This window comes from Diabrotica virgifera, chromosome 2 (assembly GCF_917563875.1).
Source record: "Diabrotica virgifera virgifera chromosome 2, PGI_DIABVI_V3a".
Taxonomy (NCBI): Eukaryota; Metazoa; Arthropoda; class Insecta; order Coleoptera; family Chrysomelidae; genus Diabrotica; species Diabrotica virgifera.
Window position 1 is genome coordinate 175538093 of NC_065444.1, and position 27115 is coordinate 175565207.

Consider the following 27115-nt stretch of genomic DNA (forward strand, 5'->3'; position numbering starts at 1 on the left):
TTTTTTTTTTGTTTTTGATAGATATGCCCATTATTTTTTAAATCAAGTTTTGTTTCTTTAAAAAAAGCATACCAAATAAACTTTGAAAAATAAAATCGGTTCATTAGAAGCCAAGATATTGCAAATGAATTATTAAAAAATAACAAGTTGTCAACTACATCAGACTATTGCTTATTACTTAGCCTGTGCTTAAGATAAAATCAAGTTTATGCTAATAAAGCTAAACTTTATTTTAAAGCAATCATTACAAGCTAAAAGAAATTTTGAAAAATAATTTTTTTTTAATTCTTGATGAATCTATAAAAATATATTTACAATTTAGGTGTAAAAAACTAAAATGATTAATAAATAACTTAATAAATTTTTATTGTAAAAACAATTGCGCAATGAACAATTTGAGATTTACGAGACATGCAAAAGTTATTTTTTATAGAGATATTAATCTTACAAACTGCGAATATAGTTGTGCTCAAGTCACGCGCCGGATATGAGTTAAGTGCATCAGGTGAGCAAATTTCAAATTACTGTATTTTATCGAAAACTGCATCAAAATGATTTTAGTAAATCTCAAAATGTTTATTTTTCATTGTACTATATTCCTCTTCAACATTCCATTATATTTTTTTCTCGTACCACCAAAAAATCGTTTTCAAACAATTCAGTTGTTTTTTTGCAGTTAAATTGTATAGGTACATACTTTAAACTTATACAGGGTGTCTGTGTAACTTGGAACCATATAGGAAATATTTATATTATCAATTTTTCGAAAAAAAGTTAATATATATAAAGTATTCTGCATGGTCTAAAACCTAAGATTCAATCATCGGATATCAAATTTTATCAACAGTATACGAGGTAAGTCAAAAAATATGAATGTCGCTCAAGAAGAAAGTACCTTTTATGTCACAATACTGAAAATTGTTATTAAGAGAAGTTGTTTGGAATTAAAAATTATATTATAATATGCAATTACATTATTGTAACTAAAAAAAAAAGTTAAAGCTAAAAAAAAAGGTTTGAATTTTTTTTTATTACGGATTTCCAACATCATTTTTATTACGATAACTCCGTTATTATTAACTTTACGAAAAAAAGTTATTCTTTATAAAAAGGTCTGCATAGTCTAGCAACTAAGGTGCAATTATAAGGTATTAAATTTTATCAATTTTATAAGAGGTATGTCAAAAAATATGAATTTCGCTCAAAAGTAAAGAACATTTATTTTTCAATTGGAAGGAAAATTGGAATTTTCAATATTTGTGAAAATAAAGGTACTTTACTCTTGGGAGAAATTCGTATTTCTTGACATACCTCGTATAAAATTGATAAAATTTAATATCTTATAATTGCATCGTAGTTGATAGACTATGCAGACCTTTTTATAAAGAATAACTTTTTTTCTTAAAATTAATAATAACGGAGTTATCGTAATAAAAATGATGTTGGATATCAGTAATCTGAAAAGAAAAAAAAATTCAATTAGAAGAATGTAATTGCATATTTTAATACAATTTTTAATTCCAAACAACTTTTTCTTAATGACAATTTTCGATATTGTGAAATAAAAAGGTACTTTCCTCTTGAGGGAAATTCATATTTTTTGACATACCTCGTATACTGTTGATAAAATTTGATATTTGATGATTGAATCTTACGTTTTAGACCACTTAATGAAGAATACATTTTTTTGTAAAGTTGATAATAAAAAAGTTTCCCATATGGTTCCAAGTTACGCAGACACACTGTATAACTTCATCCAAAATTGATCAAATTTAATTTTGCAGAATTTATTTTAAAGCTTATAATCACAACTTAAAAATATTATCGTTTAAGTATTTTTATCGTGAGCAAACGCAAAGTTATAAGGAACAATGTCCGATGTTGTCAATAATATGTCTTTTAGGAATAAATTTGCAATATCTCGTCTAATATACTTACCGATTTTAATTTTTCAAAGTTTATTTGGTATGCTTTTTTTAAAGAAACAAAACTTAACTTAAAAATAATGGGTATATCTTTATAAGTTTATTAGTTATACTCAACGCTCACAACGCTCAAAATGGTGTGACTTTTTTCTGAACATTATGTGGACCATATAGAACAATTTGGTGTTGGAGGATAACTTTTACTTTGGATGTCTGGCATGGTTTGATACATTTCACTTTTCATGATGGATTTTAATTTTTCAACGATATTGAATATTAACATAAAGAGGGGGTTCCCTCTAGTTGTCTGTACACCATAGTAAAAATTACTTAAGAAGTAAAACAGACTTTCTTTGTAGATGGTATATCATTTTCCTTAAAAAAGATCCAAGTTGGACTCAAAGTACGTAACAAACGTTTTCGGTCTGATATAATTTTTAATAATCAAAAACCGCTTTAAACATGCATTTTTTACGAAAAACCAATATCTTTGATCTTTATTCTTCTTGTAGTACCATTTTCTATCGGAGGTTGGCTAGTATCACAGCAATTTTAACTTTGTTGGATGCAGCTTTGAACAATTGTACTGAACTGCACCCGTACTACTCCCGTAAATTTAGCAACCAGAAAAATCTCCTACGTCCCACATTTCTCTTCCCAAGATTTTTTCTTGGATTATAAGTCTTACCAGGGAGTTCTTTTCCCCTCTCATTATGTGGCCTAGATATTCCAATTTTCTCGTTTGTATGGTTTTTATGACTTCGCATTCCTTGCCCATCTTTAGCAAATCATCTTGTTTTGTTACTCTTTCTGTCCATGGTATTTTCCACATTCTCCTGTATCCACAACATCCCGAATGCCTCAATGTTTTTGATTTAAATCTTTTTTAGTGTTAAGCTTCCATGTCGTACATGAGAACGGAGAAAACATAGTAACTTAACATTATCGTTCTCAATTTCAGATTTATGTCTCGGCAGCATAGGAACTTTTTCATTTTGATAAATGATTGTCTCGCTATTTCTACTCACCTCTTAATTTCTCTTGTCTGGTTATTAGTATCAGTGAACCAAACCCCTAAATATTTGTATGAATTAACTCTTTCACTTGCTTATTATTTATGGTTAAATTCACATTGCTGTATAGCTTCTTTGTTACAATCATAAATTTAGTCTTTTTCATGTTCAGTTTTGGACCATATTTGTTGATGAGTGTTTATGATCTTTAACAACTCAAAAAGTATTGATTTATTTTAATAATTTTATATAACAAATTTTTCTTAGAATTTGTTCCTGTGTCAATATATGGGTTTTTTTCTTTTATGGCCTTTGCGAACTGCGCCCATTTAGCCAGCAACACTTCTTAAAATCGACGCCTAACCATATACCAAGACCATTACGAATCCATCTCCGAATTTTATTACAAAAACAATCCAGGATAGGGAAGGGAAACAAAACTTTTCGCACCCAGGTCGTTGAGGGTACTAACCACAGACCAAGTAGGGATACGGGGTATTATTAATTTACACGACTAATTTTATAACCTAAAGTTTCAATTTATACGACTTAACATAATCTACAAGAAACCTAAAGATTGACGGTGTGTTCAAAGCTACCAAGTTTATCAGATTATATGGGGATAAACGTTTTCTTGCAATAGCTGCATATTTAATAGATTTCTTTTGTCACATATCTGTCACATGCAAAAAATATATGATCCAAGTCACTTATTGTATTGCAATTTTCGCACAAATCCGACTGTATGGTATTGATTTTATATAGATGAGCCGGATAAAAGGCATGGCCAAATTTTAGTCGAGATATGGTAACAATATCGTGTCTTGAAAAATCTAAATTTTTATGCCAATAATCTGTCGGGATTTTCGGATGTAAAAGAGTATACCTTGTCGGACAATTTATACAGTATTGATTCCATTGAAGTTTCCAGTTATCATGTAGTCTACTTTTACTTATGGTTATACATTTTTGAAGTCCAATATCGTTCAATGTTTCTTCGCCACCGAAAAAGCTGTCTTTTGCCATATGATCTACTTTTTCATTATTTTCAATACTAATATGAGCTTTTATCAACGTGAATACTATATTAAACTGCATAGTTGTTAGATTAGTTAGATAACAGTATTTTTATTCTTTGATTTTCGTCTAGTTGACTAGAGAAACTTTTTAAAACTGATAATCAGTCCGATACTTTTTCCGAGGAAAAAGAACAAGAGGAAGACCGAAGCTGAGATATTTAGAACAAATAGAAAATGATATAAAAACCTTAAAAATAAAAAACTGGAGAAAAAAAGCACGAAACAGATCAGAGTGGAGAAGAATCCTGGAACAGGCCAAGACCCAGAAAGGGCTGTCGAGCCAATGATGATGATGAATCAGTCCGATAATACAAGTTGAGTCCATGAGTTTTTACCCGTGTGTCATTAACACCTGGCGAGATAAAATACATATTTGATAATTCAAATTTTAACCCGTAATAGGAGCAGTAGGTACTTGCTATCTCTTGCTGTTGAGTTTATTAAATTTCAATTTTCGACTTATCATCGACTAATTTCGTATGCTTTAAATGATGACGCACAGGTAAAGACTCGTGGACTCAACTGTATGTTTATTTGTTTGAGATTTTTATTTTGGGCGTATTAGCAGGCTTTTATGATAGCTATGGTTTTTACTGAAAATATTGATGTATTAGAATTAAGTTTAAATGTTTCTTTGGAATTAAATTTAAATTTTTTAATTTATGGGGTTATTTTAATAAAATAATTTTCATCCACGAGAAGCGGTGGCTTCCATCTCCAAAAAAGAGCAAGTTGAAACCATGTCACTTCTGTTTCTTGATGTTCTCACCACTCACCAATTTTCATGAAAATTAAATGAGGTTCAACGAAATTGGAGGTGAAAACCCTCAGTGACAATATCACTTTTGTAGTGGCATTTTTCAAATGTTACGAAATTAGGTAAATATTAATTTTTTATGTTGTAACGTAGTTTTTAAGAGAGCTTTGTAAGCCGCAAGCGCTCAAATAAAAATTAAATGATTTACGTGTAAGTTTAAAATCGACGTGTCGGAGAATTTTTTTTTAATGGGTTGATAGTGGAGGGGTAATATTTTATCCTCTCACTGTATAAGAGTGTGAGTATTATAAAAATGACTGTGTTCATATTATTTCTCCACGCAAGTAGTTAAATTAACCATTACTGAATAAATCTACTTTGGAGATCTGCCAATGTTTCTGTTAATGGCAGGTATTTAATCCGATACCATAATATAACATTGTTTCATGGTACAAATGTAAATATACTCCAGTATTGAAGGGGCAAGTGAAACTAAACTTCACAATTAGTTTTAGTTATTCGTTTGAACTTTATTAAGCATAAGGAAGACTTTTTCATTGGATTTCTAATTTCGAATGCCAAATAGCTTAAAATTATGCACCGCGGAGTCAAACGCGGGTGTCAATACCTTATCATACCTACTACGGGTATGTATTTAAGTTTAAGTTAAAGTTTTTTTTAAGTTTGAAGAATAATTTATATTTTTTGTATATTGGAAATGGATATTTTTTCCATGTTGGAAATCTGAAATTTAAAAATAAAATTTTTTAATTACGGTTTAATCCCAAAAATATAGAGTTTTTCTGAATCTACGTCGGCTCTACCTGCAGATCGATGTCCATTTTGGCGATTTTATAGAGATGGCATCTGAGTGAGCAGTGTGTAGTGAAACACCTGTGGATACTTTAAATTAATTTTTCTGAAATTATAGCGTAGCAAGCCGAAGTTTTAAGTTTCAGGGTCTTTTGTGCTTCTATTTTTCAGAAACTAAAATAATTATTTTGAAATTATTAGTTTTTTAGATATGCTTTGCGTAAAACAATCTTTTGATTGTACGGTCGAACCCGCGTATTAAAATACTGGTTAAAGGAATATTCCAATTTAAGGAATAGAAATTTAAGGTCCCTAAATGTTAGTACTAGCCACCAATAATCGGCTATTAAAATATCCTGGTTAAAGGAATACTTTTGCTTGGCACGAAGGCTATTCCAATAAAAGGGTTCGACTGTAGTTCCATTTGAAATATTTTAGAATTTTGTGAGTGTTTTGATCAGTTAGTGTTAGAATTATTCATTCCTATTTCTACTCGTTCATCTGATTTTGATGCGTCATTATTATAAATTACGTACGTATATTAATTTGTGCAATTTAATGGTATTATCAGCAGTATCTCGAACATGTGCTGAGAGGTGAAAGATATAACATCTTGACTCTTATAATTCAAATAAAAATAGAAGGTAGGAGAAGCGTAGGAAGGAGTAGTGGCGTGCTGAACTTTTCAAGCGGCCCGGTATTTTTTGTAGAAAAGCGGCCTCCCATCCTCATTTTACCTTCTATTATCAGGATATTTATAAAATAAAAAAAAAACACAAAAATATAAATAAATTAGTCAGTTAAATATAAGTAAATTCAGTCAAACATAAAACTTTGAATTTAATAAATTTTTTAAAATTTGCTTTAATTTTTTATTTAATCTATAGCAACCTTACAAATAATAAATTACATGTTTCTTAATGCTTACAAATAATAAACGCAATATTGTATGCAGTAAGGCAGAAACCATAATTTCCTGAATAAATATGTATGAATTTAATGTAATTAAGATAAAAGTAAAATAAAATTTTTAGAATTTTTCAATTATGTATTAAGTTGAATTTTAGTAAATCAATTATACAAGAGAGTAAAAATAAAAGTATATTGCAAACACAATATTTAAATGTTAATACAACGCAATAATTTAAACATTATTTTGAAATTATTTTATAAAATAATGACTTAACTCTCGATCAATATTTTCCGCATTAAAGTTAATTTTTGAGCAAAGTCGTCGATTATTTCATCATTTTTAAGCTCATACAAAGCTTCTTCTTCTACAGCCATTAGCATAAATGTTTGCAAGTGATCTTGTGTTAAAGTACTTATTAACCAATGTTTTTTTGTGTTTTAACGTTGAAAAGTTTCTTTTGCAAGATACGTGTGTCACTTAAAAAGTTAATAAATACTTTAAATTTGGATAAGCACACTGGTATAAGTTGTAGTTACCTACGTATGCAAAACAGCGGAACAGCAAGCTATACAATCTCTATACTTTTTAGTACCATACGGAGGTGAAGTTTTCACGATATCAACAACATTGTCATTATTTGTTACTTCATGTTCATTATCACTTAGAATAATAATGGCATCTTTCATATTATCTGTAGAGTGGGCATATTCATCAATAACTCGCTCTTCTATAATTTCAGTATTTTGCAAATTCCTGTTTTTTAATACAGTCCAGTTATCAGCAAATCCACGAGTTCTTCTCTAATTGCAGTCGCAGATATGGTAGGATAAAAATTTCTTAGTTTTTCAGTAAATGATTTAAATGCCGTTAAAGGTATTTCATTTTTATTGTATCAAAATTTTTAGGATGTAATGTGCTTATATCATCATAAAACGATTTGTCTTGATCAAATCGTTTTTCGATTCTTGCAATAGTTCGGTCAAAAATGTGCCTTTTCCATTTTTGATTCTGTTGAGTACATAACTTAGATGTTTGAAGGAAATTGGAAAACCATAAATATGTGTACTTGTATGTATGAAAATAAATATTATCTGTAGCAACGATTATTTATGTATATAGTCTTATTCATAATATACTGAAACAGTATTTTACAATTTTAAAAAAATGTAAGTAAATTTTTTGAAATGTTTTTAAAATTAAAAAAATATTGTTTTTGTTACATCTATAAAATTTTTTGTGAAAAAAAACTTATTTGACCGGCCTCAAGAGACCGCGGCCTTTCGGTGATTGCACCGATTCATTTATAAGGCCAGCACGCCACTGGGAAGGAGACGAGTTTCCTTGTTGAAGAACCTAAAGGTACGTATCCATTACATTGGTGCTCCGTGCTCAGTGTGGATACGGCATGTGCTCCTCTACATATAAACCGCTACCGATTGGATCGCCGAGGGTTGAGATCGCCCGGAGTGGCGCTCACCCTCGGCGATCCAATCGGTTAAATCCGTGCACACGGAGCACCAACGTAATGGATACGTACCTCAAGAGAATGGTTTGGTTGCAGCTCAAGGCAAGTATTCAGAACAGCTGCCTTGAAGATCAGAATAGCCATGATGATTGCCAACCTTCGTCGCGGAGATGGCACTTAAAGAAGAAGATGATTCAGTATATCTAAATAATTTTTCCTTCAGGAGCGGCATGCACAAAGTTTTTATTATTAGGGATACTTTAATGGAAACATAAAATAAATCCCTTAAAATCTCGTAATTAAAAGAACAAAAAAAAATATAGCGGCGTGCAGTTCTTGTTTTTTTTTTATTAAATCGTACAATTTGTTACAATGTCCGAAAGACGCGCAAATTTTCATCTACTAAGCGATTTTGATAGGATCTCAAGAGAAGCCGGAAATTGCGAATCACATTTATAGAAGTTGAGATAACGTTGAGATAACAAAGGTGCGATCTATAATAGATGCAGTATTTATAATAAAACAAATAAAAGAAAAAGCTATAGAGTTCGGCATGCTAGCGTATATTTGCTTCATTGATCTGACGAAGGTGTTTGACAAAGTTGGCATGGGAGACATTCTAAATATATTAATAGAAAATAAACACCGACCAGCATAACAAAGATAGTCCATTACCTAAATAAGAACAACTTAACCAAAGTTAGAGCAGAAGACCAGTTCACTAAAAATATTCCAACACCGGGAGGAATTAGACAAAAAGACAGTTTAAGCCCCTTCTTGTTTAACCTACTCATGGGCAAAATTATAAACAAAGTAACATCTTGGATATAGAATGGGCAACAAAAGAATTGGTATGGTGTGTTACGCAGATGATGCAGCAATTATTGCTGAATCTAAATATGATCTTCAGAGACAGCTCTTTCAGTTCTTTCAAGTAAGCCGCCAACTAAATATGAACATTTCTACCAACAAAACTAAATGTATGACAATAGCAAAAGATCCGCTCAGATGTAAGTTAGTAGTTGAGAACAACCCCATAGGACAGGTGATGCAATTCAGATATCTGGGCATAGATATATCAAGCACTCATGACCCGGTAAAGGAGCTGAGGAGTCAGATCAAACAAAGCACCTGCATTGTCAGGATGTCTGCGGGAGATAGTCAGGTCAAATCCGTATATGCGCACAGATAGTAAAATTAGAATCTACAAGACTTCCATACGACCGATCATGACATATGGCATAGAAATGCGCGAAGACACCAACAAAACGAAACAGATGCTAAGAGTTGCCGAAATGAAAACCCCAAGAACAATAGTGGGGAAACAAGAAGAGACAGAGTAAGAAATACAGGCATTAGAGAGCGATGCCAAATTCAAGATATTGTTAGATGGGGAAGGTAGCGCAAGAGAATATGGTACAACCATGTAAGACGAATGGATGAGAATGGACTCCCAAAAATTGCCCCAGAAAAGAACCCGCCCAGTTCAAAACCCCCCGGAAGACCACCTAAAAGATGGAGGAATAGCTGGCAATCTGCCTCCCAGGAAATTAGCCAGAGGCAGATTCAGAATTAAACAGATAGAAAGACCTCCAAGAAATAAAAGAAGAAGAGATAACGTGTTAAGATGTTATTGGGCATAGCGTCAAGAAGGCCAGACACAAGATCAAGGAGAACAGGGAAGCGCCCAAAAACAAAAACAATAGATTGCCAAGATCACCGTCTATGATTGAGAGCTATTAAGAGATCGCTTCTAGGCTACCAGATCTATTGCAAATTCAAGTTTGCAGAACATGGATGACAAAATGGGATGCGACCAATTTATCGTCGAATTAGAATTTTTGGCCTCTTTTCCTAACTGCACCGAACACCGAACTACACCGAACTACAAAGAAATATAGAAATACGAAATAAAACACTATAGGTCTGGATCCCGCGTATGAAAAAAAAGTTGATTAATAGCAAGCTGAAAATTTGCTATTTGCCTATTAACGCCGAGAAAAAAAATTTTGTTATTGACAAAATTTATTAATTTTTTTAAATATAACAGTTAGTCCAGAGAAATAAGATTTTTCTCGTGACACATCCCCCTCCAGGCCGAAACCAAATTTTTTGAGTAGTATGGACATCTATATTAATAACCTATATGTTTCCTGCAGCCAATTTTGATGATATACATAGCTATAAACAAATGAAGATCAAAAAACGCTAAATTTCCGCTTTTTTCGTCTATTACTAAAAAGTGAAGCATTTTAAACGAATTTGAGAGTAAGAAACTAATAAATCATATAAAAAAATTCAAAATGGCGTTCGCTGCATATCTATATCCTTATTTGTTGCTTAGAAAATTGTAAAATAATTAATAAATTTTGAGATTTTATAAATGTTCATAACTTATGTAAAAATTAAGTTAGAACTTTCTTATTTCACAGAATGCTGAGACTTCTGGTGCTTAAATAATATTCTAAATTTCAAAGCAGTTGGTCAAATAGTTTAAAAGTTATTTAATTTGTTTATCCCAAATTAATGTTTTTTGCGACACTATAAGTCAGAAAACGATGAGGTTATAGTAATACTTCTGACAGTTTATGAAAGAAGAAAATTTATGCTGTTAACTTAATTTAAAAAAAAATGGCAAAAATAATTTTAAATAGTGTAAAATTAGTTTGCAAGAACATGTCGATTTTTTGCTTATAAACAATTAGAATAACTTTTTAACCGTTACCTGTAGAAAAATTATTTTTCCATTTTCAGAAAGACTGAATTTCTATACACATTTAGAAAGAAAAACAATTGTCCTAGCACAATTAGGGACGAAGTTAGCACCCTTCTTTTTTTAATTCACAGCAGCTTTGTTTATAACAACTAAGAAATAAAATTAGCCGCATTTGAAAGATCATGCTTCAAAGTTTTAACCTACCAAGTATACAAAAGATTTCCTTTTAAGGAAATCGTCCACAAAGTTTAAAAATATGGCCCTTAAAATCGGCCGGCGTTGAAACTTGGGATAGCGATGAGAGGGGGGAAGGAGCTGTTAGCTGTACCTCTGGTTCTCGATTATTTATTTCGTTGCTTCTTTTTTTTAATTTGTATGTACTTTTTACGTACATTACGAATAGGCGTTATTTAAATAAACTAATTGTTATATACACCATCAAATTTGTTTAAACAATTTTTTTTTCAATTTTTTAAATAATATTTGATGTAACTTTTATTGTAAAATGTACATATTAGTTATGCAGGGTAACAAAAATAAAGGCCATAAATTAAATCACATATTCTGGGACCAAAAATAGATCGATTGGACCTAACTTACCTTAATACAAATGTGCACATAAAAAAAGTTATAGCCCTTTGAAGTTACAAAATGAAAACCAATTTTTTCCAATATATCGAAAACTATTAGAGATTTTTTATTGAAAATGGACATGTATCATTCTTATGACAGGAAGATCTTAAAGAAAAACTATAGTGAAATTTGTGCATCCCATAAAAATTTTATGGGGGTTTTGTTCCCTTAAACCCCCCAAACTTTTGTGTACGTTCCAATTAAATTATTATTGTGGTACCATTACTTAAACTCACTGTTTTAAAACTTTTTTTGCTTCTTAGTATTTTTTCGATAAGGCAGTTTTTATCGAGTTGCGGCTTCTTTTTTAATATGTTTACATAAAAATTTTATGGGGGTTTTATTCTTTTACACCCCCCAAATGTTTATGTACGTTCCAATTAAACTATTATTGCGGTGCCATTAGTTAAACACAATGTTTCTAAAACTTTTTTGTCTCTTAGTATTTTTTCGATAAGGCACCTTTTATCAAGATGTGGCTTCTTTTTAATATGGTTCAAAATATGCCTAAAAATGTAAATTATAAATAAATTTTCATACGATTACCAAGTCTCCATAATCGTACTTAACCATATTTACAAATATGTGGTGGATTTGGCTAATATTCAAAATATCTCAATAAAAACTGCCTTTTCGAAAAAGTACTGAGAGGCAAAAAAGTTTTAAAAACATTGTGTTTAACTAATGGTACCACAAAAATAATTTAATTGGAACGTACACAAAAGTTTGAACGTACACAAAAATACACCCCATAAAATTTTTATGGGTTGTCAAAATTTTACTTTAATTTTTTTGTAAGATGCTCCTGCCATAAAAATACCACATCTCTATTTTCAATAAAAAATCTCGCGGAATTTTCGATATATTGGACAAAATCGATTTTCATTTTGTAACTTCAAAGGGTTGTAACTTTTTTTATGTGCATATTTATACTAAGGTAAGTTAGGTTCAATCGAAGTATTTTTGGTCCCAAAATATGCGATCAAATTTATGACCTGTATTTTTGTTACGCCCCGTAATTATTATATACTAATCCTATTCAATTATTCCTAAATCTAACATTGGCTTATAATATTGAATTGAAAATAAAAATCTCAAATAAACTAAGTTTTATTTCTTGATAAACATGCTACTAGAAAACGAAAAATGAAATGTAACAAAATTAGAGAGAGGATAAAAAGAACAAAATTATTTTCAGAAATTTTCTACAACATTGTAATAATTGTATCTTACAAGATTGAAAGTTATAATTTTAAGATTGCAAAAAAGCAAAAATTAAGATATTTCATAAATTTTGGTATTATAACAAGATTATTAAAATAAAATTAAAGGAGATTTATTTAGGAATACTTGTATCTTTATGAAAAACGTAACAATTATCAGTGACCTATTTATTATAAGTTATTGTAAAGTCAAGTGCATATGATCCAATCCTATGATTGCCAACAAAGTCATCCTAAAAATATCGTAAAAGAATTTCCAAAAATTGTTTACCCAATTTACATAGTTATTTAAATAACCACTTTATTAACAAAAAACATATCCGTAACGTACGCAAAGAGTACATACAGATTAAAAAAAGAAACTCCAAAATAGATAATAGAGAAAGATAGAGGTTTTGGTTATCGAAGTCCATAAACTATTTATATCTCTGTACTAACAAGTACTCGGTGCAACCAGTTTTGCAAGAGCAGATGGTTTATTTTAATAAAATATCTGGTAAAAGATATGCCATGGGCAGGGGGGGGGATTGGCCCCTTAGCTTTTCGGGTGCTATTAACTATATATGGTTATCCAAAGTATACAAAATACAATGTGCAACATCTTCACGTCTGCCCCCCTTGAAAATTTTTATATGGGCGCCCGTGTATAAAGAAGATCTGTTGATCGGATTGATACTAACGGTTCTTAGCTTAATTTCCAACCCCAATCAATTACGTTTATCTCTTGTTTGGTGGTTCTGTAACTTCAGTTTTTCATTCATCTAATAGCATGTTTATCAAAAAATAGTGTACCAAAATCTCATTTGAGATTTTCTGATTTCCATAGACCAATACTATTTTTAGAAACAATTGAATGGGATAATTTGTTTTTTCATACTTTAAATTATTACTAAGTTTAATAAAAAACTATATATTATTCATAAATATTCATGTTTTGTGATTAAAATTACTTAAAATATTATAAAAAAAAATTGAAAAAAAAATTGTTTAAACAAATTTGATGGTGTATATAACAATTAATTTATTTAAATAATGCATACTCGTACTGTACGCAAAAAGTACATACAAATTAAAAAAAGAAACGTCGAAATGCATAGGCGAGAACAAGAGATACAGCTAATAGTTCCTTCCCCCTTTTCATCGATCTCCCAAGTTTCAAAACCGGCCGATTTTAAGGCTCACATTTTGAAGCTTTGTGTAAGATTTGTTTGTAAGTATATATTTTTTATATTTGATACATTAAAGCTCTGAAGTATGTTCTTTCAAATGTGTTTGATCTGATCTCGTAATTGTTATAAATAAAGCTGCTGTGACTTAAAAAAAGGGGAGGGGGCAACTTCATCCCTAATTGTCCTAGGACAATTTTTTCTTTTTTTAAATTTGTATAAAAATTCAGTCATTCTAAATATGAAAAAATAATTTTTCTATGGGTAATGGTTAAAAAGTTATTCTAATTGTTTATAAGCAAAAAATCGACATGTTCTTGCAAAATAATTTTGCCATACTTAGAACTATTTTTTGTCATTTTTTTAAATTAAATTAAATTAAATTAAAACTATCCAAACTATTACTGTAATTTCATCATTTTCTGACTTACAGTGTTGCAAAAAAAAATAATTTGGGATAAACAAATAAAATAACTTTTAAACTATTTGACCAATTGTTATGAAATATAGTGTATAATTTAAGCACCAGAAGTCCCAGCATTCCATGTAATAAGAAGGTTCTAAGTTAATTTTTACATAACTTATGAATATTTATAAAAACTCAAAATTTATGAATTATTTTGCAATTTTCGAAGTAACCAATAAGGATAGATATATTAAGCGGACGCCATATTGAAGTTTTTTATACGATTTATGAGTTTCTCACTCTCAAATTTGTTTAAAATGCTTAACTTTTTGGTTATAGACGAAAAAAGCTAAAATTTACCGTTTTTTGATCTTCATTTGTTTATAACTATGTATCTCATCAAAATCGGCTGCAGGAAACATATAGGTTATTAATATAGATGTCCATACTACTCAAAAAAATTGGTTTCGGCCTGGAGGGGGTTCTGTCACCAACATGATATTTTTTTTCCTTATTTCTCTGAACTAAGTATTCTGTACTAAACTCAGGAAGAAAATTTTTTTAACTGACATAGTAATTGAGAAAACACCCGTTCCCATATGGTACCACTAGGCGCGAACCCGAAAGATGTTCGTTAACAGTCACTTTGTATGAAAATTGCGAAAACAGTCAATACAGAGGCCCACGTCACATTTACAGCACATTGTTCGCCCTCGACTTGAACATCCAATCCCTGCGCATCTTCTTCTTTTATTTTCTGGTACATAAACCACAAAATGATTCAATCCGTCGTACCTTATATCTCCAATTCGAGCACTTCCTGCAGCTGCCGACACTCTTCCCGGTGCTTTAGGTGGGTTTTTATATCTTATCAGATATGTTTGGACAATGGCCCGTCTAAATTCTAGTTGGCTAATGTTACGACCAAATTTTCTATACAGCGTCCATGCATTTTGAATGCTTACGTCCACTAGGTATACAGTGTGTCAATTTTAAAACTTACAATGGCTATATCTCACGAACAAAAGCTGAGAACGAAAAATGCTTGGAACCGTTTCTAGGATAGTAAGGGGGAACTAAAATGACATGAAAGAGAACGCACCCCCATCAACCCCCTAGGCCCCACCCACCACAACCAAAAAAGTTTAAATTGCAAACCCCTACTTGTGATACATCATTGAAAAGGCTATAAAAAATGCTATCCAATGGTATAAACAATAATTATACAGGGTGAAGCAATAATTGTGAAACTTTGGCTTAAATGAAAAATTTAATGAGGTTTTGTTGAATTGCAAATTTGATAAAAATGTCAATGAAGTAAATGTGCAAAGTGGGTTCCGTTGTTTTGTAAACAATAATACAGTCTATTTTCAAATTCTGCACGAAATTTGGCAAATGTTTTTCTAGTAATAGGGCGACATGCTTGAGTAATTATTTCTCGCAATTTCCCAAGTGACAAAAGTTAAGTTTTATAAACAACTGATTTAAGGCAAAAATAGCAAATTAAGTTTTAATTCAACAAAAAAAAGTTCTAGCGGACATTTACCATTTAAAATAATAGTCCGGGAGATAGCATTACAAATACAAAAGTCATAGTAAGCCAGCTGATATTAACACCCTGTATAATTATTATTTATACCATTGGATGGTACTTTTTATAGTAGAATAGTATATTACTTTTTTCTATGGGGTTACCTTAAATCAGTTGTTTATAAAACTCAACTTGCATCACTTGGGGAATTTCGAGAAAGAATTACTCAAGCATGTCGCCCTATTACTAGAACATTTGCCAAATTTCGTGCAGAATTTGAAAATAGGCTGTATTATTGTTTACCAAACAACGGAATTCACATTAAATATTTACTTAATTGACATTTTTAATCAATTTGTAATTCAACAAAACCTTAGTAAATTTTTCATTTAAGCAAAAGTTTCACCATTATTGCTTCACCCTGTATAATTATTATTTATACCATTGGATAGCATTTTTTATAGCCTTTTCAATGATGCATCACAAGTAGGGGTTTGCAATTTAAACTTTTTTGGTTGTGATGGGTGGGGCCTAGGGGGTTGATGGGGGTGAGTTCTCTTTCATGTCATTTTAGTTCCCCCTTACTATCCTAGAAACGGTTTCAAGCATTTTTTGATATCAGCTTTTGTTCGTGAGATATAGCCATTGTAAGTTTTTAAATTGACACACTGCATAAAAATGGGCCAATACTATTTCTTGGAACGGATTCCAATTCGATAGCAAGATATATTGCTATCCATCAAATAGGTGCCACCCATATTGTTATTATATTGTGAAACAATATTTGCCCTCGGAACAACAATGTTTTTTCTCTCCTGTCTTGAAAATCTTTCAACAGGTCTAGTTGGTGACACGCCAAAACAAGTGCTTGCTAATGTAACAACGCTATTGTCCATCCATCGGACGTATATTATTCCACAAGTTCCTTCTAATGTAGAAGAGATAGCTCCCCGAGCCATTTTACTAAATTCTTTTTTGTCTTCGAGAATACACCCTCTTGGTAGTCGATTGTCTCTGATGGTTTGTGTTGCACTATATTCATTATTTTTCAATGTATACAATAGGTTTGATCCAGTGAATAAATTATCGAAATAAAAATTGTATCGGTTCTTACGTTTTCCCCCAATTCTTCAATCATTTGCACAAGAGATGTGGCGGATTTCCCGAAGAGTGCTTCATACGCCTTGTTTGCACGGGGATTTCGTCCTTGATAAATTTCAAAGTTTATCAAGTAGCCACATGGGGTGTTGAATGCCCACACTTTGTACCCGAACCTAATCGGCTTTCCGCGTATGAACTGCTTACAGCCGTGTCTTCCGTAATAACGGATCATTGATTCATCGTAGCAAAGATTTTTCTCAGGAACAAAATGTTCTATAAATTTTGATTTCAAATAAACTTATAAAAATCTAAGCTTATATATTTTGTCTTCTAAATCTATTGAATTGTTGTCTGCAAAATGTATAAAGCGACAAATTTGCAGAAAACGGTCGCGTCGCATTGCATCTACTACCATTTCGTTCCGCATATCTTTACCACTTTCCCAACAGCTTCTTTTTGAAGGCAGGGTGTTGTAACCACTTAAAATTAAAAAACCTAAGAAGACTTTAAGTTCTTCTATGGACACGTTTGGAGAGGCACAGTTTTTGAACAGCGCGTAGTTTGTCGTCCTTGTCATCAGTTCTTTCAACAGTTCGTCAGTAAAAAATAATTTAAACAGCTCTATAGGGCTTGAATCAGCATATTTTGAGTAATCAGACACTGGAAAATTATACTCTGTATGCACCAAATCCCCTTCTTTACAAAAATCTGAACTTTGCGGCCGCGTGAACATAGTTAGACCTCCATCAGTTGAAGTTAGCGGAGATGGAATTGCTCTGCTGCTCGTACTGGGTGAATCTATCGTGGTTTCTTCTACAATCGTATCTTCAGCAATGCCTCCGATTCTACTGTTGTTGGAAAATACAATTTCGGCGCCAGAAGATAGCTGGTTACGACTAAGGTTATCAATAAAACCCGCGTCATCTTCATCGGCCTAGTCTTCGTCTGTCAATACGTTACTATCTGGAGGTTCTATGTAAACCGCAGAAACATCGTTATCACTTTCGTCTTCCCCGTAAGCTATGTCGAGAGCTTCTTTCAAAGTAATTCCTCTAAAAATAAGGAAAGTTTATAAAAAAAATAGTCAAAACTATCTATCCAGTAAACCGCCTAGCGGCTCTATATGGAAACACACATATTTTTGGCGTAATTACGAAAAAACCAAAAGATGAAAGATTATGAAAACGTGCACAATTTATTTATTGAAGTTTGTTTCGAATGTTTTTAAAATAAAAACGAGAATCCCAGTGCAAAAAGTAATAAATAAAATACTCACACGAAACGGATGTCCATATTTTTTCACAAACAAAACCAACCGTAACTTCAAGAATTTATTACACTCGTAAATAGTTATAAAACTAAATTTCAGTTGTTCACTCAAGAAGAGGTAACCTTCAACTAAAAATACCCAGAACATTTCTGCGAAATTTTAGCCGATATGATGGCAAATAGACTTTGATGCGTATGTAATTTGTTGGTTCCATATGGTGCCCGTAGGTGTTAATGGGTTAAGGGTGTCTAGTCGGATAAACTTTCGATATATGGGAACACTGGAACAGGGGCAGTTTTAATTGTGGAGCAGGTTAAAAATTTGGAACGGTCAGACCACGAAAACGGCATATTTATTTTGTCCGACAGAATAGACTTAAACTCTCCGAAAAGAGATTAAACTCTCATGCAAAAATCAGACTGCTATCATGCAAAAATCATTCTGTCAGACAAAATACATGTGACGTTTTCGTGGTCTGACCGTTCCAAATTTTTAACCTGTTCCACAATTAAAACTTCCCCTGTGCCAGTGTTCCCATATATCAAAGCTTGTCCGACTACACACCCTTAAGCTATTAAAAAATTTTCAGCTTGCTATTAATCAACTTTTTTTTCATACGCGGGATCCAGACCTACTAATTAATATGGAACGACAATTAATAACAATAAAACAAAAGTTATGGTCATGGAAGAAAATGAAGAAGAAGAAAAGACATATATCATCATCATCAGTAGCTCGACAACCCTTTTTGGGTCCTGGCTTATTCTAGGATTTTCCGCCATTCTGTTCTGTTCCTTGCTTTGTTCTTCCAGTGGGTAATCTCAAGTGTTTTCAGATCTTGTTCCACTTGTTCCATGTATCTAAGTTTGGGTCTTCCCTTTGACCTTCTCCCTACTGGTGTTTGCTTCATTATGTGTTTTGGTGTTTCGGTCTCCAACATTCGTTCAACATGGCCCATCCAGCGCAGACGTCAGATCTTTATGGATGTTATGACGTCGGGTTCGTTGTATGCTGCGTATAGTTCAAAATTATATCTTCTGCGCCATACGTCATTTTCTTTCACCCCCTTATATATGTGTCTAAGGATTTTTCGGTCAAACGTACCTAATAAGTTCTCATCGCTTTTCGTCAGTGTCCATGTCTCTGATCCATATATAAGGACCGGTTTTATCAGGGTTTTGTATATTTTGCATTTGGTTTTTCTCGTTATGTTGTTAGATCTTAGATGTTTAATGAGTCCATTATATGTTTTGTTAGCAATATGTATTCTTCTCTTAACTTCTTCGCTGCCATTGTTATCTGCGGTAACTAGTGAACCTAGATATATGTAAAAAATTTTACGCTTTCGATGTTATAGTCTCCTAGTGTCAGATTCTGTAGGTTTCTTTGGCCTGTCGATTTGCTGGTCTTCATGTATTTGGTTTTTATTTCATTAATATTTAGGCCACTGTTTTGTGCCGCTCTTTCTATAGCATTAAATGCTTCGATCATTTCTCTTTTGCTTCTAACTATGATATCAACATCATCGGCAAATGCCAATATTTGTACACTTTTTGTTATTATTGTTCCTCTAGTGTTGACTTTTGACTCTCTAATTATTTTCTCTAATGTGATGTTGAATAGAATACAGGATAGGGCATCTCCCTGTCGTAGGCCCGTTCTAACACTGATTGTATCTGTTAGTGCATTTTGAATTCGAACCCTGCTTTGTACTTTAAGTGTTTCTTTTACTATTTCAATGAGATGAGTTGGAATATTAAACTCTTTCAGGGCGTTGATCAAAAATTCTCGATGGATACTATCATAGGCACTCTCAAAGTCAATGAAGAGATGATGTGTTTCTATATAAAATTCACTAGTCTTTTCCAAGATTTGTCTCAAAACGAAGATCTGATTTATTGTGGACTTCTGCCTGCAGAAACCACATTGATATCCCCCAACTATTTGTGCCGCATATGGTCTCAATCGCTCAGACAAAATATTTGACAGTATTTTATATGCCACAGTCAGTAGCGTTATTGCCCGGTAGTTGTTACATTGAAGCTGATCTCCCTTTTTATGTAGTGGAATGATTACTCCGTTATTCCAGTCTTGTGGCAGTTGTTTATTATTCCATATGTTCACTATAAGTTCGTGTATCGCATTCAAAAGGGAGTCTCCGCCTTCTTTTATTAATTCTGCGCTAATGTTGTCCAATCCAGGTGACTTGTTGTTTTCCAGTCTGGTAACTGCTTCTTGCATTTCAGCTTCTGAAGGGGGATTGTTTCTCTGGTATCCGTTTGATTCAGTATAATTTCATCGTATAGTGGATCTCCGTTTTGTTCAAACTTCTCTTTGAAGAATTCAGTCCATCTTTGCAGTATTTCACTCTGTTGAGTTACTATATCTCCTTCTTTGTCTCTGCACATCATTGTCGTTGGTTTAAATTCTTTTCTGCTTTTGTTAAATTCTGGTAGAATTTTCTCGTTTCTGTTGGTTTATTTAATTCTCCAATTTCTTGGAGTTCTTTTTCTATATGTTCTCTTTTCTTCCTGCGGTGTATTTTCTTCTCTTCCCTCCTTAGCATTCTATATTCCTCCTCTGCCTGTCTTGTTCTATGTCGTTGTTGTAGTCGTTGATATGCATTATTTTTTCTTTCTGTTATGTTAAGACACTCTTCATCGAACCACTTCCCTTCAGTTAGTTTGACCTTTTTTTGTAGACCCAAGGTCTCTTTGGCAGCGTCTTGTATGATGTTTTTATACGCTTCCCATTTTCTGTTTATATCCTCGTGCTTTTGTCTGTTTTCTAGCCTTCCTTTTATATATTCTCTGTATTTGGTCCTTTTGCTGTTATCTGCTAAGTTTTTTATTTCATATTTTTCAATTTTTGATCCATTTTCTTTTTTAATGTTTGAGATTCTGGCTCTTATTCTACAGATTTAAGAATAAGAATTCTACACAATAATCTATTTGAGATTCTGTTCTGTCGGACAAAATACATGTGACGTTTTCGTGGTCTGACCGTTCCAAATTTTTAACCTGTTCCACAATTAAATCTTCCCCTGTGCCAGTGTTCCCATATATCAAAGTTTGTCCGACTAGACACCCTTAAGCTATTAACAAATTTTCAGCTTGCTATTAATCAACTTTTTTTTCATACGCGGGATCCAGACCTACTAGACAAATTAATATGGAACGACAATTAATAACAATAAAACAAAAGTTATGGTCATGAAAGAAAATGAAGAAGAAAAGGCAAATATAAAAGAAGTAAACACAGATCAAGCATGAACCTTCCAATACTTAGGAGTAGAATTAGAAGACAACGGACGACAGGAAATAGAAATTAATAATACAGGGTGATTCATTAAGAATGTCCAATCTCTGAGTTGTAGATTCTAGACCTCAAAATATTAAGATTTAACCCAAATCACTTATATAAAATGTGTCTCATTACTGAGTTACAGGGTGTTCTATTTAAAAATTTAATAACCATTTTTACCCAGTACTTTAAAACTATTTGACATATCCTTGTCATACTTTGCAGAAAGTGTAGTTGCCGTACACCCTACTAAATTGTGATAAACAAACGTTTCTGGCTACTACCAGAGGCGTACGACAGGGGACAGTGCATGGTTTACCCTTCCCAAATTCTACACCACTGGCGAAATTGCTATTTTAGCACAATATTTCGATTTTCCAATTCTTTCTATGTAAATACTATACTCCATTCGTAACGTTAAGGTCACTAGTTTTCGAGATATTTAAAGTTGAAAATGAAACTTTACAGTTATTTTGATTAATGTATTGTGCCCCTTCATTTTAACTTCAAATATCTCGAAAACTTATGATTTTATCGATACGAATGAAGAGTATATTATTTGCATAGAAAGTATTGGAGAACCTACAAATTATGCTGAAATGGCAATTCCATCAGTGGCGTAGAATTTGGGAAGGTCCAATCATTCAGTTTCCCTCTACGCCTCTGGTAATGCCAGAAACGTATATTTAACATAAATTAGTAAGGTGTGCAGTACCTACACTTTTTGGCAAGTATGATACGACAATTTCTAATACTTTTAAAGTACTGGGTACAAATAATTTTTAAGTTTTTAAATCAAACACCCCTATTACATAAATATTAACTATTTGTATCCAGTATTTTAAAAGTATTTGACATATCCTTATCATACTTAGCAGATAGTGTAGACACTGTACAACCTACTAAAATATGTTAAATAAAACTTTTTGGCTAGTACCAGAAGCGTACGACAGGGGAAACTGAATGGTTGACATTTCCCAAATTCTACGCCACTGGCGGAATTACTATTTTATTGCAATTTTTCGATTCTCCGATACTTTCGGTACAAATAATATACTCTGCATCCGTATCGATAAAATCATGAGCCGTTTCATTTTCAACTTCAAATATCTCGAAAACTAATGACTTTAACGTTACGAATGAAGACTATATTACTTACATAGAAAGTATTGGAAAATCGAAATATTGTGCTAAAATAGCAATTTCGCCAGTGACGTAGAATTTGGAAAAGGGTCAACCATTCACTTTCCCCTGTCGTACGCCTCTGGTAGTAGCCAGAAAAGTTAATTTATCATAATTTGGTAGGATGTACAGTACCTATATTTTCTGCCAAGTTTGACAAGGATATGTCAAATAGTTTTAAAGCACTGGGTATAAATAGTTATTAAATTTTTAAATAAAACACCCTGTAACTCAGTAAAGAGGCACATTTTCTTTAAATGAGTTGGGTTAAATCTTAATATTTTGAAGTCTAGAATCTACATGCCAAAGATTGGACATTCTTAATGAATCACCCTGTATAATCCAAAAAACGATGAAGCTATGCTACGCAATGAGCAATAAATTCCTTAAAGGAAAATAAATAACAAGAAAAACAAAAATTATTGTGTTCAAGTCAAAATACAGGCCTGTATTAACCTTTGGTTGCGAGTCATGGGTTCTAAAAGAATGACAAGAAAATACTGGCAGTAGAAATTAACTACCTTAGACGAGTTCAAGAGTACCAAAAGAGATAGACTACGGAACACTCAAATCAGAGAAGATTTGGAAATAGAGTCAACCTTAGAATATATAGAAAGGATGTAACTTAGTTGGTGAGGTCATCTTTAGAGAATGCATTATACAAAATCGGTGAAAGAAATTTGGCAGGCAAAGAAGAAAATGGCATTTTTTACCAAACTACAAAAATTCGTTATTCGCTTTTAACTCCAGTTTTTAAAAACTAATCATTCTATGCCAGTAAAACTTCTAAAATCTATTAATAGTACATAGATAAAGAAGAATGAATAAGGCCAATGACTAAAAACACCGCTAATTTGCATTATTCGCTTTCAATTGGATATCTCATTTTTTTTTCAAAAAAATATATTGATTTTTTGACCGTAACTTTTTTATTTTTTATTTTAAAAAGTCTGTTGAAAAAGAATTTGATAGCTTTTTACAAGATCTATAAGTCTATTAATAATAAATCTTTTAAAAATCCTCAGTCGTAAAAAGAGATGACTTTGAAAGGGTTGGTAAAGGTGGTTTTTGCTTGTTATTAGAAGATTTAATTGTCAATAGCTCACTTAATTTTTGCCGTAGAAAAAATTTATGTAAACCAGTTTCTTGGCAATTAAATAAGCTACAATTTAGTATTTAAATATTTTTATATCTCTGATGCCAATCTTTCTATTCTGAAGAAAAGGCCATTTTTTCCAAACTACAAAAATTCGTTATTCGCTTTTAACTCCATTTTTTTAAAAGCTAATTATTCTAAGCCAGTCAAACTTCTAAAACCTATTAATAATACATAAGTAAAGAAGACCAAATAAGGTAAATTACTAATTTTAATTAGGGTGGTGATAAGGGGGTTGCTTCCGATAACTTTTTCGCTGAAAAAAAAATAGGGACTGACATTATTTTCATTAAAAGTCACTTAATTTTTGAGCTAGAGACTTTTTTTATTTTTGGAGATAGATATTTTTAAATAGGTACTTTAAATTAGTTTCAACAAGTTATCCTCGAAAATTACATAGTTTCCCCGTCTTTTGACTTTGAAACTACAATATTTAGCATTTGACGAAGAAGAGCTAACATATAATAAAGTGTAGCTCGAATACTGTTGGTCTTACAGCAAATTAGTACAAACGGTTTTGTTTATTTTTCAAAAGCTACATTTTTGTTGAGTAAAGTGGTTTTGATAAAACGAAAAGTTTTGGAGTTATTAGCAGAAAACTGATTAAAAACATTGTTTTTTTCGATATAAAATTAACACTTTCGATATCCAATAAATCGAAAACTGTATATCAAAAAAATGTATAGAACGTTTTTTACCAATGTTTGAGGTAAAAATATAATAAATAATTTCCACCCCCAGGATGGGGTGGCAACCAACCCCATGGTAAAAGCGCCTTTCGGCATCATATAGATTTTAATACTTGGACTATCCACTACTTATTCTCAAATTTTCAAGCAAATCGATCCATTCTGTAAAAATTGCGAAGTTTTGTCCTATTTTAAGCTTCATTACTTGGACTAAATGTAAATGTGTAGCAGAATATTCGTTAAGTTTAAGATTACGTTTAATATTTATTGTGTTGTTTTTGTATTGTATTATAATGTATTATCGCCCTACACCTCTATTATTTTGGAAATATAAATAAACTTTATAATGTATAAGACGTAGAAAACCTGTTTTCCACAATAATATCGTACACCTAACATATTTTATGCCATCACTTTAAGAAACAAATAACTTACATAACATCATTGGAATGATCCCAAGTTAATATCCTCGTAACTTCATATCTACCATGTGTTAGAGGAATAAAACGTCTTTTTGGAATGTTTACTGCCACGGCATGTCGAAAAGTCCCTGCCGGACCATCCCTAACTGGTGCAATAGTAATATAATTTGAACTGTCAGTTCCAAAAACGGGACTATCACTCATATCCACCCATCCGTGGCCATCTCCAGTTATGCGTTGTGTCTGCAAACATAAATCAAATAGATATGAGTATGAAGTATTTCGTTACCATAAATAAATATTTTGGGTTAGTTATAAAAAAATATTTGCCATTGATCAATCAAATAAAATTTATTGCAACGTTAAATAAATTTAAATTGGAAATATGATGGACCAATACTTTTATCTTTATCTATTAATCACAAAAAGTCAATAATTGGATATAAGTGACCTTTGTATCCCATATTATAGTTATAGTCAAGGGCCTTCTAATTGCAGGATACGAACAACAATACATTGGTTAATGGTGCACTCTATACACTAGAGATCTTGGCCTGTACAGGACAATGTAATGAATGTGTCGAAATGCTGCACTTGGATGGCATTGGCGATGGGTTAGCTAAATGGTGCAAGTCATGATGCTGGTAGAAAAAGAATTTGTGCATCAAATATCCGAATGTCTTTTCAGGTTGCAATAATGAAAAGACTTCTTCAGTACAACAAAAATTATACCCAAATAATGGCATCTCCTGAGGTAACATGTTATAAAAGCAAGCTGAGCCTCCAGCTTTCTAGATTTCTTGCTGAAGAATATTTTAGAAGGAATATCATTATAGATGAGAAAATTCAGACAAGATCTTGCAATTTTTGAATGTAAAATTAGAAAATAGTAAGGAGTTGGTCTGAGAAAAGAGGAAAGAAGGAGGGTATACATTGCTTGCATTCAAGAGACGAGGTGGAAAGGTAAAAGGCGAAAGGACTAGGTGAAGGATACACCTTTTGGTACGTGAGAAAGGGTAATACTAGGAATTATGTTGATATAATTTCTAATATAGAAATGAAAGATAGTACACATTTTTACTTGATAAAGAAGTGTTGAATGTTTTCAGTTTGTATGATTCTTTAGTCGGTCGGGGTGAGAATGAAAAGAAGGGTTTTCTACGATCAAATGTGAGACCTACTAAGAGATATTCTATCAGAGAAGTGAGTAATAAACGGAGGCGATTTCAATTAGGGTCAATCTAATAGAGAGTGTAAATTAATTCATATAGGATTAGGATTTGTAACTAGAAATGACATTAGATCCCTACTTAAAATCTGTGAAAAGTGTCATTGTCGGTTTATTTTCTTCATTACTTTCTGTTTGTATTGCCCATAAAGTGAATATATTGTCTTTAGTACTTCCCCATTTTCTAAAGCCAAAATAGTGTTCTCCTAGGTTAGTGTTATTAGTTTATCCTTACTTTTACTTTTTCGTCTACGGAAAACTAGAGTTACTGAGTCTAGTAATAAACTGTGTGATATTGTAATTTTGTTTTTCGGTCCCAAGATTCCCAAGCCATCCAGAGTGCACATGTGCGAGTAGTTTGGGCAGGCTAGTAGATGTTCATGTTCTCTATTACTAAGCCATCATGCTTTTCGCCATTCCCGTTCAGGAGGCCCCAGTGGAGTAAGGAACGAGCCTCCACCTGTGCATGTTTTTACTCTTTACTTACCTTCTCAGTTACATAGAGTATAATAATAATATCGTATGGCATTTTTACTGATGAGATCCTTTCGGATAATTCCGGCGCCAATTATATCTTTAACCCTGTTTCAAGTAACTAGTGTCGATGTACACTAGCACAGTATCATGCCGCTGAGCTACGGCCGTTCACTACATAGAGTACATCGGCGCTTCCTGGGAACACTGTCCCTACATGCAGTGGCCAATTTTTTACCATCGGAAAATTATACAGACAAATAGGCTCTTCTTAGATAACAAAATCTACTGATTTACATTAAAAAAAATGCAGTTAATTTTATTTAGTTACTTGGATCAGTATTAGACTAAAATATAGTATGTACTCTCATACTTTACATCTTTAACCCTGTTTCAAGTAACAAGTAAGTGTTGATGTACTAGCCCAGGGGGAACGACGGCTTAATGTACTCTTCGAGGCACGGTGAAACGGCTCGTATTATTTTTAGAAATGAAAAATGGATTGTTGTTAGCTGGGCTCGAACCCGCTCATGCCTCTGATACTACGGCCGTTCACTACATAGAGTATGTCGGCCTCCCTGGAAACACTGCCCTTTCTGGCAGTGGCCAATTTTTCACCACCGGAAAATAATACATACAAATAGGCTCTT

At 32.3% G+C, this 27115-nt stretch overlaps 1 protein-coding gene across 1 annotated transcript in view; it reads right to left on the reverse strand.

Moving 5' to 3' along the window:
- LOC114331068 (prolyl endopeptidase FAP) overlaps window positions 1–27115 on the reverse strand; it is a 413168-nt gene that overhangs the window by 76893 nt on the left and 309160 nt on the right. Inside the window, exon 6 of the mRNA XM_050644934.1 lies at window positions 24777–25006. Within this exon, the coding sequence (XP_050500891.1) occupies window positions 24777–25006 (230 nt within the window). The remainder of the gene's footprint in view (window positions 1–24776; window positions 25007–27115) is intronic.